Below are 16,824 nucleotides of genomic sequence, written 5' to 3'. Positions count from 1 at the left end.
ATGAAGTCGCTCAGCATCTGAACAAATTTAGAGTATGAGTCAAATGCAGAGTTTCCATCCTCCTCCAGATAAAGACATGGGGGAGGAAGTAGATTTCCATCCTCTCCATTTTCTCTCAAAATAACCCTTTCATCTAAAGCCCGCTGCGTCTCATTGGTCAGTTTGTTCCTCAGCCCCTTTACCTGATTGACGTGTCACAAGTAGCTGCAGCCCAATCAGAAGTAAAACGTGTTTGTAGCTCTGTAACTTAGTTTTTACTAGTTCTGACCTTTTGGTTGTCAAATAAATGTTTTGTTTCTGATTTAGGGTTTATTATTGTCTGGCATTCACTCAATTAATGGGAGGTTTATCTGCTGTTGAAAATATTCCCTGACAAATCCACTATTTCCTCCTGTTTGTTAAAAATCTAAATATTTAGTCGGAGCTCAATGATGATGTGACTAATCAGAACCTTGGAGTCACCCTGCCCCCTGCTGGTGTGTGCTGTACTGCACTGACAGCTCGTGATGAAGATGAAGATGAAGATGATGATGATGTGTTTATTTGTGTTCCAGGAGCTGGACCAGACGGAGTGGAGGAGATCAAGAGGCATCAGTTCTTCATCACCATCGACTGGAACGTCAGTGTTGAGATAAAACAACATTCACGTTTTCTTTTTATCGTTTTGTCTCAACTTTGTGTTTCATCTTCCTCTCGCCTCAGAAACTGTACCGCAGAGAGATCCCGCCTCCTTTCAAACCGGCGTCAGGACGACCTGATGACACGTTCTATTTCGATCCAGAGTTCACAGCTAAAACACCCAGAGGTACAGACTGTCACTCCTCCTCCTCCTCCTCCTCCTCCTCCTCCTCCTCCTCCTGAGCTCAACTACGGTAAAGTCTGATTTCATTGAGCGACGAGGATTTACAGCTGTTCGTGTGTCCGTCTCAGATTCTCCGGGGATTCCTCCCAGTGCCAACGCCCATCAGCTGTTCAGAGGATTCAGTTTTGTGGCCATAACAGAGGAGGAAACACAACCACTACCTAATGCTATAGTTCAGGTACAAACTCACACTGACACACTGTATTTAACACTGTTTGAACACCAAGGTCAAATGTCCTCTTTCCAAGGAGAGGAGATAGTTGGCAGCACAGTGCGAAGGTTTCTCTGAAGTCTCAGCTTTTTAACTTGCAACCACAGAAGGTAACTGCGTCTTTGCATGTAGCAGCTGCACAGAAGCACGTCCCAGTTCTCAGACGCCTACGAGATCAAGGAGGACATCGGCGTCGGCTCATACTCCATCTGCAAACGCTGCGTACACAAAGGAACCGGCATGGAGTACGCCGTCAAGGTAAAACACCACCGTCTGCAGCACGGCGCCTCGAGTCCCGCTCTCCAGCGCCGTAAAACACCGTCTGTTCCCGTTGCAGATCATCAACAAGGTCAAGAGAGACCCGACGGAGGAGGTGGAGATCCTGCTGAGATACGGACAACACCCCAACATCATCACCCTGAAGGACGTGAGTCACGCTGAACGGGAAATTGAGCTTTAAAGAAACAGTGGCATTAAAGTCAGAGCAGCATCTTATTGTGAAAATCTTCTTTACTGTTCTTTACTTTTAATCTCTCGTATCAGAGAATTGTTTTAAATTCCTCTTTGTTTTCTGACACTTGGAGGTTAGTAGTAGTTAGAGCTTTAAACTGAGTCTTCACGTGTCTGTTGCATCGACTATTAAACTGTCAAGTGCAAGAAAATGGCATTAAAAGATTTTTAGAACGTTTTGTAGTAATTTTAACTTAATTTAGTTTTTGGGAATATTTAATATAAAAAAACATATTTTCTTATGGCACTGACAAATAGACTCAAACAATCCGCTGATAATTTTCAATGATTAATCAGTTTATCCTTTGGTTGATAAAAATGGGAAAGTTGTCATCATCAGGGTCAAAGTTAGAAAACTGTCCGATTATTTTTATTGTTTCATCCGAATATGTCTGAATTGAACCGAGTTAAGAGACTCACAGAACACTTCAGTGACTCAGCTGCTGTGACTCATGTCTCCGTGCGGCAGGTGTATGACGACGGCCGCTCCGTGTTTCTGGTGACGGAGCTGATGAAAGGAGGCGAGCTGCTGGATAAAATCCTCCGACAGAAGTTTTTCTCTGAGAGAGAAGCCAGCGCTGTTCTCTACACCATCACCAAGACGCTGGAGTACCTGCACGTCCAGGGGGTACGACTCTGCTTCCTGGTTTACCACGTGTTCAAAGAACAGTAAAGCAAAGAGATGAAGGGAAACGTGGACACTTAGTGCTGTTAATTAGAATTTAAGTGATTTCGAAAAGCAAGCAAAGTAAGAAATGAAACAGAATCTGTTTGTCTCTAACTTTAAACCCCTCCACACCCTCGTCTTCCTGTGTTTGCAGGTGGTGCACAGAGACCTGAAGCCCAGTAACATCCTGTACGTGGACGAGAGCGGGAACGCCGAGTCCATCAGGATCTGCGACTTCGGTTTCGCCAAACAGCTGAGAGCGGAGAACGGGCTGCTCATGACGCCGTGTTACACCGCCAACTTTGTCGCGCCAGAGGTAAGTCGCTGTGTCGACAGAGAACTCAACACACTGCAACACAAGCAAACAGAAAAAACAACATGTGCAACAAACACAAACGTGTTGTCGTCAAGATGGAAAAGAGGAATTTGTTTAAATATGAATTGTATTTACACTTTTTCTGTCTTTGTGGCAGGTGTTGAAGAAGCAGGGTTACGATGCAGCCTGTGACATCTGGAGTCTCGGAGTCCTGCTCTACACGATGTTAACAGGGTTTGTGTTAACACATGTAATCGCTTTATCCGTCGCTAGTGGAGTGGCACCTTCTGATAAACTCGGGGTTTGCCGGGGCAGATGTATCGTCTCCTGAAGAGTCTTCAGTAGAAATCTGTGTCTCAAAGACATGAAAACCACACGAGTCTAAATTGTCCCGCGTCTTTCTCCAGCTTCACTCCGTTTGCCAACGGCCCCGAGGACACACCGGAGGAGATCCTGGCTCGTATCGGCAGCGGAAAGTTCTCACTCAGTGGAGGATACTGGACGTCTGTGTCTTCTGAGGCTAAGGTGTGGACGCCCCCCCAATGCTGGACTGTACAATCAGACAAAGACACAATAAATTGGACAAACTTTCTCCTCAGCTGCAGATACTGATGAATTTAACAGAGTAAACTAAACCAATCACATTTTCCCTTTGAACAAGTTCCAGCTCAAGTTTCTGTAAATAAAGTTTGTTTAAAGTTGAACTTCACAATCAAACAATTACTTTTTGATTTTCTCTTTTTAATCAAAATGCATATGATGAAGTTACAGGTTTTTTTGCAGTGATATTCTTGTGACCTCTTTTCGCTCCAGTCACGTACTCTAACCTCTACACTGTAATCGCTCTGTGACCTCTGACCTCTGACCCCTGACCCCTCAGGATCTGGTGTCCAAGATGCTGCACGTGGACCCTCACCAGCGGCTGACGGCAGGTCAGGTCCTCAGACACCCCTGGGTGACGCACAGAGACCAGCTGCCTAAGTACACCCTCAACAGGCAGGACGCACCGCACCTCGTCAAGGTGATGCACTGGTTTCCTCTCTCATTCCCAGTCCTCCCCCTGAACGTCTGCTCTCTGTAACTCTGGTGAGAGGGTTCGATCCCCTGTGGGAAGAACCGACCGAGAGTCGCAGCTTCAACTGTCGGACGTCGTTACAAACCAGCGTTTATCTCCAATATTCAGAGCGGAAATAATTTGACTGTAAAGTCACCGTGACGCCACTAAAAGATGAATAATGGCCGTTTCTCTCTCTCCTCCCTCCAGGGGGCGATGGCAGCCACCTACTCGGCCCTCAACAGGAACGTCCCTCCGGTCCTGGAGCCGGTGGGCTGCTCCACTCTGGCGCAGCGGAGAGGCATGAAGAAGATCACCTCCACCGCTCTGTGACCTTTACACCCTCCCCACACACCTACTCCCATCAACTCTGACCTCGATCTGACCTCTGCCGGACAAACCCCCGACCACCACCACCACCACCACCCCCCTCCCTCCTGTCCGGCGGTACAGACTACTGATGGACCAGGGAACCGCTGACGCCAAATAGGAGCCCTCCCCCTCCTCCCCTCCACTTCCTGTCCTGCACCTTAAGGGACTCTCCTGATTGGATCATCTGCTGTCTCACTGTAGAGTCCCAGCTTCTCCCATCGACAGCCGGACTGAGCTGCAGCGACAAACCGGTCGACTCCTTCCCGCCGCCGAGGCCGAGTCCTCCGGCGGCGTTTTTGCTTTGGACAATCACAGCTGCCTCGTGAACCCGAGACGCGTCAGGAAAATGAAAGTACTGTATTTATTTACTTCAAAACTAGTTGGGATCTGAACATAGGAACATTATAATCTAATGTATGCATTTAAAGAGCCAGATCATCGTCTTCAAGCTGGCGTCATGTCGTGCGTAGCTGTAGATTTACACCTCAAGTCGCCTCTGAGATGACGGCGTCTGCAGAGGACCGAGGGGGTGACTGAGGGCGGGAGGCAGATTCATGTTGAAGTCTCATTGAAACGAGTCCGAGCACAAGATGAACAGTCACGAGCAGATTCTGCCTTTTTTAGCTTCACTTTAAAGCTACACAAGGCGCAGAAATATTCTTGGACGCCCCCTGGTGGCCACATATTTAAATTGTATGCACTCCATTAAAATTATGCAAAGTAACGGCAGTAAAAACAATTTTTTGGGTGAAAGAACTATTAATATTCTGCTCTGTTCCGACACCTGGGAGAGGAAATTAGTTCACGCAAAAACATTGAGAAAGTATCTTTCATGATGATGAATCTGTGAAGGAGTCGTGTTTTTGCAGCGAGCTCGTCCCTCGTGCAGCTTTAACACGTCAGTATATTTGAATTATCTTTTACAGCTTGAGGCTTCAACTCGACGCCTGACGGGTGAAAAGTTAGAAAACGTGCGCGAGTTAGTTCTTTTTTTCCTTCTCACAAAACAACCAACCGCTGGAGCGAGAACAGTCGAGCCCGGACGACCTCCTGCACGAGCCGCCTGATCCTCGCTGTTCGGTGCAGCCGACAGGGAACGGAACTGTAAATACAAACTCGTCGAGTTACTCAGGTTTCTATGAATCAAGACGATGCATTTTTATATATCTCTGAGGAGGAGGAGGAGGAGGAGGAGGGAGGTGGACGTACGGAGCACAGACGTGGGTGATGGGAGAGAGACTTTTATCAGAGACGCTGGAGAATCATGAGAAGAATTAAATTCCAAAACCCGATTGATGCATTTTGTCTTTATGGACGTCTTCAATCTCCACCCTTCATCCTCAGACACACGGATGATGATGAAGATGAGGGTGATGACGTGTCATGGCTGAGATGGAGAGAATCATGTGTCAGCTGAACCCTTTAAAAACTCACCTGTGTAACAGAAAAACAATTCAGGCTTCAGATCCATATATTAACATGTTTAAAGGGTTCGTTCACCCAAACTACTGAAGAGAGGAAACTTTCACATCAAGCTGTTAATGTTTTATTCGTAGTTTGGGTGAACTGGTCCTTTAAGTTGGACTTGTAGAAGGCCTGCTGTTGGAGGCGACCTCCAGCTGATCAGGGCGTCGTGTTTCTGCAGTGTGAAGTAAACTCGACGAGCGGCCTGAAGACAACGAGCACTTCAAAATACAAACTCATGTTCAGGCGACTGATCAGAATCTGATTCTTCCGCTGCTCGAGTCAACATCAAGGGATTAAACGTCTGATTTGATTTTCTACATCATATGAATTATATAAATGTTGGTCTTTGCCTCGTCGGTCGATGAGCAGCTCTGGGATAAAGGAATGTAAAAGGAATGATTTTTTTTTTCTGTAAACGGGAACAGCTTTCTCTTTTCTTCTTCTGTTTTCTGCTCCTGTCAGAGACGCGTTCGGCCCTGCTGCTAAGCCAGCTCTCTGTTTTTGTACCTGCAGCGAGAGTTGGACTTTCTATTAAAAACAATAAAAGAATAATCAGCAGATGACGCGAACTGACTCTTATTGATCACTTCAGTTTACTGGAGCTTTGTGAGAAACACATACATCTGTTTCTATCTTCAGCTCCGAGTCGACTTCATCAAAGTTTATTTTATATCACAGAGATGTTATTGTCACTATTTACACACTTAATTGTGTTGTAGATTTAATTTGAACTAAATTTAAAACTCCCATTTTATCATAATAAAATTACATTATTATAAAAATGTACAATTATATTTTATAAGCAAATTAATTAGAATAAATCTGAACTGAGACTTTGATGTGACAGGTTCTTCCTGTTTGCTTTAATCGTTCTTCTGAACCAGATTCCACCTGTGGTAGATCGAGGGGATTGGACCACACCAGTGAATTTAAGGTCCGACACGTCGCACTGCCCGTCAGGACGGAAACCAGCAGGTCGATCATGAAACTGATTCCTGACTCTTGTGCAAGTTTATTTTCTTCATAAAAAACACGTGTGCGACAATCATAAAACAAACCAGTAAAACAAGGTCTGTCGTTCAGGGTTTCAGGTCAGAGTCCCAGTGGAGAAACGAACACGAGGCTAAAAGTCAGTAGTTTTCCCTTTAATTACATTACATGAGAAAACTTCATATAAGAAATAAAATAAAAGGCGAAAGTGTTAAAAATGATGAAACACAAACAAAACAACCTGCTGATTTTAGCCCCTTCGACTTTAATCTTCAACAGAAACTCGTCAAATCATCTGAAGAGTTTTAAAGGAAAAGCTTTTATTCTCATACTTTTTACTACGTTTACTAAAGATATTAGTGTTTTTAATACCAGTGACGGCAAAAATAATGTTTGAACTCATAAAACAAGTCTATTGTTTGAGGAAACAGCAGGAAAATGTCTGGAAACTTCACAGTGAGCGAGTGGACGTGTCTCTCTGACAAACAGGAAGTCCCTGAGCTGGTGCTTCTACAAACACTGACACAAGTAAACGTGGAATCTGCAGCGTCAGAAGTCCGAGTCGTCTGTTGCCGAGTTATCTGTGTTGGTGAAGTCCTCGAGTGTCGGCCGGGGCTGCTGCTGCTTCTTCTTCTGGTGGTTTCTGATGTGCACGCTCAGACCCCTCTCCGTCATCTCGTAGATCTGACACTGGGCGCAGTGGAACGGCGACACTCCCACGTGCCTGAACTGATCGGCGAGGTATGTCATGATTGTCTTGAAGCCTCTGTTACAGATGTTGCAGCGAGGGATGGCGCCCGGGTGCTCCTTCTCCAGGTGTCTCTTCAGGCCCAACCTCGACCCTTTGTACCCCGTCGTCTCTGATCCTGTTTTATTTTCTGTCGCCTCCGAGCAGAGGGTGCAGGTGAAGACGGCGTCCTGGTTGGCGTGGCGCCGCGTGTGAGCATCAAAGTCGACCTGACTGCGAACCGTTTGCTTGCAGGACGTGCAGAAGAACTTCTTCCTGCCCTCCATCAGGTGCATTTGTTTTAAATGAATGGCCAGACCTGACGCCCTCTTGAAGAGTCTTTTGGGCGGCGGGCACAGCGTGCACACCAGCTGTTCTTTACCCGACTCCATCACGTCGCTGTCGTCCTCTCCGAGCTCCAACGCGCTCTTACTGCTCACAGCTCCCTCCTCTTTCACCTCCTCTTCTGTTCTCATCTTCCTCTTCTGATTCACCATCTGTCTCGGCCTGGATGACAACCGAGTTTTGGACGTCATCGCTAAAGGAGCTGTGGCGTTTTCTTTGACCACTGGATGTTTGACCGGCCGTTTAGCCGAGAGCGATCTATCTACAGACATGGTGAACTGGTAGCTGTCCCCCTCCTCCTCTGGATTTGAATATTCAATGACGTAGACGCTGTCCTCCTCCTCCTCCTCCTCCGCCTCCTCCTCCGCAGGTATCGAGTACTCCACCTCGTAGTAGTCCGCTGCTTCGCCTTTAACCTTTCCCCCGACGTCAGACGGCTCCTCTGCAATGTGAGTGTCGTCTATTCTCACCACGTTGATCTGGTCCATCCCGCCGGATCCGTCCCAGTTCCTGTTTCCTGCCACGACTGAAGAGGACGTCGCTTTCCCTGCGGCTCCGCCTCCGACCAGCGGGCGCTCCGAAGACATCTGACACGAGAAATCAAAAATGAATCTTTACCTTGAGGGGATTTAACAAACTGCACATGTGACACCTTCTCTTCTTCATCCTCGTGAAGTCAGATGAGAAGAAGAGGAGGGAGAAACGATAACTCTTCTTTCTGTGTGATTACATTCACCTGTTATCAGCTCGGTTGTTTTTACATTGAGTAGAAAAACATCTGCAGCAATATAAGCTCATAAAGCTTGAACATTACTTCTGGTTATCTTAACAATGACTTATGTGCAGTAAGGATGTTTTATTAGTAGAAAATGTTCTGTACATAACGGTCCTGTTCTCCACAGCTCGTGTTCAGCTCAGTTTCTAAACTCTATTAGAACATTATGTAGAAAAACACATGAAATAAAGCTTATGTTCTTTTATTATAATTCAACCGGAGCTTTGAAAGACACGGATCGTCTGGACTCGTTAAATTAAATTAAACCTTTAGAAAACTGTTGTTTCCATGAGAACCAGTTTAACGCTTCCTGTGAAGAAGAAGAATTCATATTTTGAATATGAAGTTTGATTCAGAGCAGGTGAAACGATGCAGAACATTTCAAATCACAGGTGAAGATGTAAACACTCACTGTGGTCGAGCAGCCGTCAGATATATAACCTCATATATCACATATAACCTCGTATGATATAGAAACAGTCTACGAGTCAGACATCAGCTCAACACCCCGGAAGAGAAGCGGCCGGACTTCCGGTCCATGTCATCTTCCGCTGCGGGACAGAGCGCCCTCTGGCGGCGGGGAGGAGAGTTCAAGTGACCGGGACTAAATACTGTGAATGAGCCCGTTTTATATATATATATATATATATATATATATATATATATATATATATATATATATATATATAATTATCTATATATAAAAACAATAACATCTAATTTTCATCCGTCTATAATCCATAGTCTGTACAAAAAATATATAATTTTAATCTACCTGTATAATCTCAATTTCAGTTCATTTTACCCATTCAGTTTCTTTCCTTTATTGATTATACATTAATAAAAGTCTTGTCTAATAATAATAATGATAATAACAATAACTGTAGTGGCTATTTGTCCAAAGGATGTTTCTGTCAAATTAAACTTAACCAAAAGCCACTGAGGCACCAGTCGCGTTGCGTTGTACTCAGGCAATTAAAGACGTCCATTGTCCACACTGAGTTCACGGTTGGGTAGATTTATTTTAACGTTCAGAAACAAAGATATACACGTGCTTCTCCTCGTGCTCTGGTAAAAAAACCATTTCCCCTTTCTGGTGCTTCCCCTCATTAACACACCTGCTACCTTTACTATGAATCCTACCTGGTCTAATGCCTAGTGTCTTAAAATATCAATGCAAAAATAACAAATAATAATAATCAAAATATATCAAACTAATGAAATTGCTCCTACACTCCGGCCCCTAATTGTTGGGCCATTTTGCCACAACCATTTCGAGTTACTCCACAATACGTACATTTTCACCAGGACCTGATGCGCCCGCACAGTTTGGTGAATTGTTGAGTCTGTTCAAGCCGTCAAAGAAGCCGTCAGCTTTGCTTTGACCTCATTGTGTCTCTCCTGAAGTTCTCTCCAGTGCGTCTGTAAACTCTGTAGCCTGTAGAGTCTTCTTTGTTTTGCAGAGCTGGATATTGAGGTCAGCACTGAAACTCTTCTCCTGTACCAGCGATTCAAAGAGCTCAGGATTTAGCAGATTCTCTTTCTCCAGTCTGAGTTCTGATTCCCACTCACCTCCTCACTGGGCTCCTGATAGTCATCGTACAGAAAGAACATTTCTTTCATCTTCTGCAGTTCTTGTCGGCTCTTCTCTTCATTCTCCTTTGCCCTCAGCTCTGCAAGGTACAGTGGAAAGTGATCAGCTGTGGGTCATTATGGTATTTTCCTCGATTTACTGCACCGTTGAGTTGAGTTGTTCAAGGTGATTGCTCTGAATATGTTGACCCTTTGATACACAAGCTATGCAAACACCTTCTAATGCACAACATGGGTAAAAAATGACCCGTATTCATGTCCTGTGTTGAAGATGAGTCGTCTATGTCATCATAGGGGCCTTCTTCATGTAGGAGAGCTGGATTCTAAGACTCACCCACAACTCCATCTTGAGCCTGTAGAACATAGTCTAGTTCCTCAGCATCAGAATGGAGACCAACAATTGCTTCCTCATTTTCCTGATCTTCATACAGCATCTGTAAGTCTGAAATGATTGTGACCAGACTAACACTCTGGATAAAGAAAATCAAAAGCATGTTTTCAAATGCACATCATTCAGCATATTACGTATATACTGTTATATTTTGAGTTTTATGTCGTTGATCTAGCCATGGTTAGCGAGCCAGAAAAGAAGCTAGCTAGCTAACAGCTAGTTAGTATTGTACATAAGTACTAGTAATGGATTGTAAAGTAAGACTTACATGCATCAGCTGTGTGAAATGAATGTCAGGTGTTCTGTAGTGAATAAAAGTGATGTAGAAATACAAAATGTACGTTAGTTTATAAAGTAAGACAGGAAACGGGGAACTAGAGGTTTGTGGCGATCAAACACAAGATATGTATTCTAAGCATTCATTCAATATCTGGTTTGTCTCTGTTAACCAACCCCCGTTTCAATAAAGCAGCGGCAGTTTGAACGTGGCGGAGCGCATGCGCAGAGCGGTCCGTGTGAATTAGCGGTAGCTAGCTGGATCAGTTTCTCTCTGTCGGTTTAAACTCTTCCTCTTGTTTCGGTTCTGTGGGATTCACGTGAACCGCGTCCGGGAACATGCCCAAGAATAAAGGTAAGGTCCGCGCGCGTGTTCGTGTGTGTCGGTGTGTGAGCGTGCGCGTGTTTCTCCGGAGCTTTGATTGTGTCGATCCCGCGGCGGACACACGCAGTGAAAACGTGACACCGAGCGGCTAAAGCTAGTTAGCACCGCGGCTAGAGTCGTTCACCGCGCTCTAACCCGGGTCTGTCCGAGCTAAACCGAACCAACACGTGGTTAGTCCGGCTGGGTTAGTAGTCAGGTTAGAGTTAACCCACTTACTAATGAACTCTGTAGCTCCTCGCCAGTGTAGCTCCCACAGCTAGCACGCTACTACTAGCTAGCTGCTAGTTAAACCCCACCCCGGTCCGGCCCGGGACATTTTTATTTATCCTAAGTTCACCCGAGATAACAGCGGTGACCGGGTAACCGGGTTAGTTCGAGGCCGCTGGGTCTTTGTCAGTGGCCATGTGACGTGACGTCTCTTTCACGCGAGACCCATGAGCAAGGCAACGTTGTCTTATCGGCTAACCTCATTCAAACAGGTGATGCTAACCGTGCGGCGGCTCTAGATCCATGACAAGTAGATCCGCTGCTCTAGTTACTGACTTGTGGTCCGCGGAGTCGAACCCATGACAATGAATGAGTGAATGTGCAGCCTGAGCTCAAATCCCCGTGTCTGTGTTTACAGGTAAAGGAGGAAAGAATCGGCGACGTGGAAAGAACGAGAATGAGTCTGAGAAGAGGGAGCTGGTGTTCAAGGAGGACGGACAGGGTGAGTCCCGGTTCAGGGTCTGCTGTGACTCCAGAGATCCACCACTTCCGGTCTTTAGTCCGTCTAAAACCCACGAGAATCCCTACTTTGGATTCGGTCCGAAGACCCTCACACGGGTCCCTGTAGGACATCTGGTAGTCACCGTGGCTCCAGATGAGGTTAATCATCTCGTATCTAAAAGGACCAGGTCTGAAAGGCCCAGGAGGTCGTTTCAAAACACCTTTAGTCTGCAGGTATCTCAAGAACCACGTGTCTAACCATCCCTGTGACTTAATATTCAGCCTATTATATCATTAAAACACATTTTGATTCGTTTCCCATGAGTCACAATGTGTTTTTGTGTTTTTCAAACATTGCTTCTTTAACCTTTTAGAGAAACGAACCGTGACCCGTGTCTGGAATGAATCCTGATGCACGAGCAGCACAAACTGGGCTGATGGTGATCATATTATTATATTGTTTGGATTCCTGTACTCGGGTATAAGCAGACACAAGATCTGGTCTGTAATTAAACGGTGGTGAAAAATTTGGAAAAAGCATTCAGCCGTGTACATCTGATTAGAGATGTAAACTGTGTGTGAACCAACTGACAATTTGGAGGCAACAATTTTGGCAATTAATTAATTTAGAGCACTAGAAGCACAAACACCTTCTTTTGTTCATCTTCTCAAACGGGAATATGTTGGACTGAGTGTGAACCAAGTGTCTTTGGGTTTGTGACCCAAAGACACTTCTTACTTCTTACAACCTCTTACAGCCTGAACATCGAGCAGTTCATCAAGTGAGAAGTGTTATTTATAAAGCACGTTTCATACAGAGGTAGATTCAAGGTGTTGTACAGGGACATGAGAAACAGACAGAATTAAGAGACATCGCATTAAAACCAAAAAGAACAGTTTTACACAGATTCAAAAAAGAGCCAAAAAAATGGGTCAGGAGATTAAGAGGCAAAAAATAATACAAATAAATCTGTTTAAATTAAAAAAAAGTTGAAATAAGTCAAATAATAAAGTACAATGATGGTATGACTGTAGATTTTTTTTAAAGAAGTTCAGTTTAAGGCACTTGTGAATGAAATTATCAATCTGGATTTAAAAGTTACCCTGGATGGAGACAGTCAGACAGTTGGTTTCAGGTCTGTGCTGCAGAGAGGAACAAAAACTGATCAGACCGTTTGACCTCCAGTGGAAACGGCTCCACCAGCGCTGAGTGCTGCTGAAGTCCCTGCGAGTGGGGACATGAGCCCAGTGCGGAGACGTCATTGAGACAAATTTATAACCAAGAGAAGAAGAAAAACGAGATGCTGCTGTTCATTTTTATTACAATTTAAACTTATCCTCATCAAAAAGTGTTTTAAAATCAGAATATTTGCAAAAACAAGACGATATGATCGTAGAAGACGTCAAACATTGATATGTTGCCTCGGTGCTAATCTTGTTTTGTGCAGCATGCATGTCATGTGAATAAAAAAAAAAATCTATTCTAAGACCAGAATAATGATGTTTCCACTCGTTTCGAACCCAAAGGCTCCTCCTCTCTGTTTTGGCCTCTTTACTGTTGAGCTGTAACAGTAGAACCTTCCTCCTCAGAACGCAGTGAACTGTAGCTCCAGTTAGAGAATAGAAATAATAAATTCAATTTCAATGACTATAAACTTCATGGGAAACTCAATTTCTTATTATATCTGTATTGATGACTCGTTCATTCCTAAATTAACCACCCAGCGTGTTCAAGAGTAGGACATGATGTCTTACTTCTCTGTGTTGTTGTTGGATCTGAAACATCTGCAAGAATCTCCCGATGTTGTATTTGTTTGTTGGAGCGACTGGAAGAGATCATGGTTGACTGAAGCATCCCCTGCTCTCTGGTGTCTTTCAGAATACGCTCAGGTGATTAAAATGTTGGGGAACGGACGACTGGAGGCCATGTGCTTCGATGGCACCAAGCGGCTTTGCCACATCAGAGGAAAACTCCGGAAAAAGGTAGGAAGGTCCCGAGCAATCCTCGCACCTTTTCCCCAGCAGCACACAGGAAACCCCCGGACATAATGCTGAATCAGCGTGGCCTCAATGGCCAGTAAGCCGCCATTAATGTGGCAGCGTGGACTCAATTGTGTGCGTGTGTGTGGAGGTCACAAAGTGCAGTGTGTTGTTGTACAGCACAAGGTGTAATCTTTGCGTTGCTTTGTTTTTCTCCAGGTTTGGATTAACACGTCAGACATCATCCTGGTCGGACTGAGAGATTATCAGGTGTGTTGGTCACTGACGACGCAGAACAGACGCTGTACTGACCCTCGCACGTCACAAATACAGCCTGTGTTCATGGGACTTAAACGTCTGTTTGTACAAATCAAAGTGTTGGTCTGTTCGTAGATCGTACCTGGGTCTAGATTTGCTTTCATGGCATTTAAACTACTGTTCACACTCCACTGCTGAATCTGTTTTCTTTTGGAATGTCACATTGAAGCACTTCTTTAAATTGTCTTTGTCTCGTGATTTGCACGGTTTTGTACCTCGTTTGTATTTTTAACCATATTCTAATGTTGTTTAGCTTTTCGTAGATTATCAGGACAAATGTAGGTCTTAAAAAAAATGACTGATTCCCTTATTTAAATGCATGAGAAGGTATTAAAAGCTCAGAAATGTATTTACAACTATCTTTAATATATTTTTGAGCCTGCCATTCACAGTAGTGGTACTTATTAAATGTTGTATATGACTTTTAAAAATCCTACATGGACTTAAAATAAATGAGCCAATCATCAAGCCAATGTGGGTAAAAGATAAAGATGTGGATCTGTGAGCATCAGACTTTGTCCACCAAGTCGTTTCCTACTCACATGATGCGATGGTTTAATGGGTCAAACCAGTTGAAAGCTTTTTGGGTATTTGCCTCAGAACTTTGCTCTGTTTGTAGAATCTGTAAAACAAGTTGCCCTCGGCCTCCGTCTCTAACCACAACTTGTGTTTCAGGACACTAAAGCTGACGTCATCCTGAAGTACACTGCAGAAGAGGCTCGTAGTTTGAAAGCCTACGGAGAGCTGCCGGAGCACGGTGAGTCCAACACACCCGCACCACTGGATCCACCGCGCCTGGATCCATCCATTCACCACCGGGGAACAAGACTGGAGATTGTTTTTAAAAGTCCTCTCTGAACGTCCTCAGTCCAGATCAGTTGGATCGTAGTTTAATTCTTTCAGGTTGAGGAGCTGTGAAGTAACAGATGCAGTAACTGACTCCAAACAGCAGAGGTCATCCTCTAACGTGCAGCAGCTTCACTCAGGCTGTTTTCTCATCCTTGTCTTTTCTCTCACAGCCAAAATCAACGAGACAGATCCGTACGGGCAAGGAGACGATGACGAGGTTCTGTTCGACGACATTGGAAATGATGATGAGGAGGTTGATGAGGTGAGTCCTGTTACATTTATTAAATAATAAAGAATAGTAATATATTATAATAATAATCATTTGGGCAAAACAAATTTGTAATGTCTTCACTGTAAATATCTTATCTTAATATTTAAATGATCACAAACGATTAATCTATGATAAATATGTAGCCACAGCTCAACTCAAACACAATAAAAGCCACAGAACCTGCTTTAGTGTTTTAAAATAAACACAGAAACTATGATAATGTTCCAATAATTTATTTTTAAATCCCAATAAATTTAAAATGCAGGACCTAACTTAAAGTAATTGTGTTTGTGCTCTTTTCGTTCCAGATCTAAAGACCCGCTGCTCGAGGGGGAAGGTGGGATTTTACTAGAGATGCTCCCATTGGGATATTTTGAGCCGAAACACCGCACCAATAATTATTATTTTTTCTTAAGATCAGCCTCTGCCAATCCAGCACAGTTTATTAACACAGTATGTTTCGATTTACCCCAGGTTGTTTACCATCAGCAGACGTCTTTGTTGTTTGAAGAACTTTAAGTGCATTTCACAGAGGGGGGGGGGCATCAGTTCTTAGATGTAGTTGTTTTGAATGAAGAAGAGATGCTGCTTCAGTTCTCACCCGTAGCAACTGGAGGGCGCTGCAGCGGGCGACCTGCTCCCTGATGACGATGCAGTAATTCATTCCGTTGGACTGTAGAATCAGAGCAGGCTGATCGCCAGCCTCATGTTCGGGGAGAATATCTGGAGCATTGCTAGATTTTTACCTTTTTGCTTCTCACGTCAACAGAAAATCTCATTCTCGTAGTAGTAGTTCTTTTTTCCCTTTTGTAGCCGAAACACTCGCTCCCTGTCGACACCATGACTGCAAAATATCTCACACCGAATGCGTCATCTTTTAAAAATGTATTTATATTCATTTCACATTATGTGGAATTTAGCATCAAGTACAGAATCTCTGGATTCGTCAATAAAAAGACAGAACTATTACGTGTTTTTCTTCTTTCTGCAGTCTGTCATTGAAGCTGTCGCCTGTTAGACGAGTTCATAAAGTCCAAGACAGTTTGAAGGCTGTTTAATTATATGAGAAAGATAATATGGTTTTTCATTTTGTTGACCTAATATTCCACCGACAACGGATCACAGTCAACGAGTTGCTTGTTTTGAATTGAGCCTCGGCCGAATGAAGGCAAAGAAAAGAATCAAATGTAAAAAGACTCAAATGTATTTTTCTGTTGTTTCCCTTGTTCGTGATTCTGTCTCTTTTTATCTTTTATTTTTTCCTCTAATGTTCTGACCTCTTCGCTGCTCGCTCTGCGGCTGCAACACAAAGTGAAGCTCGGCCAATCGGCAGCTCTCTCACTTTAGAGCAGCGGTTCCCAAACTCTTCACCACAGATACACACCAGTAAAACCTCACAGCTGTGCCGTCTGTCTTACTTCGTCTCTTAACCTCTGGCAAATTGATTATATATATACAGTATATTATATATCTTCTTCTTCTCCCCCTCTGGAAACCTCCCCATGTTCCCAGAGGGGGCCCAGCACCTCGGTTTGGGAACCACTGCTCTAGACCACATGGGGCCTGTTGCTGTTGTAACTCTGAATTAAAAATAATTGTACTATGATGTTTGAAGGCTGGTTTCCAATAAAGATCTTAACTCGGCCGAGCTGGCAAAAGTGTTTTTTAGCTGCCTGGCGCACGTCGCTGTGCCGCCGCTCTGACGGTGGCGAGCTGGAGCTAAAAGAGCTGCAGCTCTGGAGTTCCCTCGACCTTCA

The 16,824-nt window shown here is 44.2% G+C and overlaps 3 protein-coding genes and 1 long non-coding RNA gene across 8 annotated transcripts in view; 2 read left to right on the top strand and 2 right to left on the bottom strand.

The window, feature by feature from the left end:
- Window positions 1–6,017, top strand: part of rps6ka3b (ribosomal protein S6 kinase, polypeptide 3b) — a 36,772-nt gene extending 30,755 nt beyond the window's left edge. For 4 of the 5 annotated variants that reach the window (XM_035142024.2, XM_035142026.2, XM_035142021.2 and 1 more), the window contains 11 exons: window positions 555–619; window positions 703–805; window positions 931–1,040; window positions 1,206–1,331; window positions 1,411–1,500; window positions 2,053–2,211; window positions 2,405–2,566; window positions 2,724–2,800; window positions 2,974–3,091; window positions 3,447–3,587; window positions 3,831–6,017. In XM_035142024.2, the coding sequence (XP_034997915.1) occupies window positions 555–619; window positions 703–805; window positions 931–1,040; window positions 1,206–1,331; window positions 1,411–1,500; window positions 2,053–2,211; window positions 2,405–2,566; window positions 2,724–2,800; window positions 2,974–3,091; window positions 3,447–3,587; window positions 3,831–3,953 (1,274 nt within the window). In that variant the 3' untranslated portion in view covers window positions 3,954–6,017. The remainder of the gene's footprint in view (window positions 1–554; window positions 620–702; window positions 806–930; window positions 1,041–1,205; window positions 1,332–1,410; window positions 1,501–2,052; window positions 2,212–2,404; window positions 2,567–2,723; window positions 2,801–2,973; window positions 3,092–3,446; window positions 3,588–3,830) is intronic. The other variant, XM_035142023.2, reaches the window with a different exon arrangement.
- Window positions 6,018–6,588: 571 nt separating this feature from the next.
- On the bottom strand, window positions 6,589–8,877 carry si:dkey-226l10.6 (zinc finger protein Gfi-1b). Its single transcript, XM_035142049.2, has 2 exons — window positions 8,709–8,877; window positions 6,589–8,108 (listed from the first exon to the last, which is right to left on the bottom strand). The coding sequence occupies exon 2, from the start codon at window positions 8,106–8,108 to the stop codon at window positions 6,999–7,001; it is 1,110 nt and encodes a 369-aa protein (XP_034997940.1). The 5' UTR covers window positions 8,709–8,877; the 3' UTR covers window positions 6,589–6,998.
- A 121-nt stretch (window positions 8,878–8,998) lies between these two features.
- LOC124851158 lies at window positions 8,999–10,623 on the bottom strand. The gene is made up of 3 exons (XR_007032246.1): window positions 10,549–10,623; window positions 10,224–10,359; window positions 8,999–9,969 (listed from the first exon to the last, which is right to left on the bottom strand). It is a non-coding gene; the product is annotated as an uncharacterized LOC124851158 (long non-coding RNA).
- Window positions 10,624–10,756: 133 nt separating this feature from the next.
- Window positions 10,757–16,711, top strand: eif1axb (eukaryotic translation initiation factor 1A X-linked b). The gene is made up of 7 exons (XM_035142063.2): window positions 10,757–10,911; window positions 11,567–11,650; window positions 13,529–13,632; window positions 13,849–13,899; window positions 14,623–14,704; window positions 14,967–15,058; window positions 15,376–16,711. Exons 1-7 carry the CDS (start codon window positions 10,896–10,898, stop codon window positions 15,379–15,381), a joined length of 435 nt encoding a protein of 144 aa, XP_034997954.1. The 5' UTR covers window positions 10,757–10,895; the 3' UTR covers window positions 15,382–16,711.
- The last annotated feature ends 113 nt before the right edge of the window (window positions 16,712–16,824 follow it).

Source organism: Hippoglossus stenolepis, chromosome 19 (assembly GCF_022539355.2).
Source record: "Hippoglossus stenolepis isolate QCI-W04-F060 chromosome 19, HSTE1.2, whole genome shotgun sequence".
NCBI lineage: Eukaryota > Metazoa > Chordata > Actinopteri > Pleuronectiformes > Pleuronectidae > Hippoglossus > Hippoglossus stenolepis.
The sequence above is the reverse complement of the archived record's forward strand: the minus strand, read 5'-3'. Positions and strand labels throughout refer to the sequence as shown.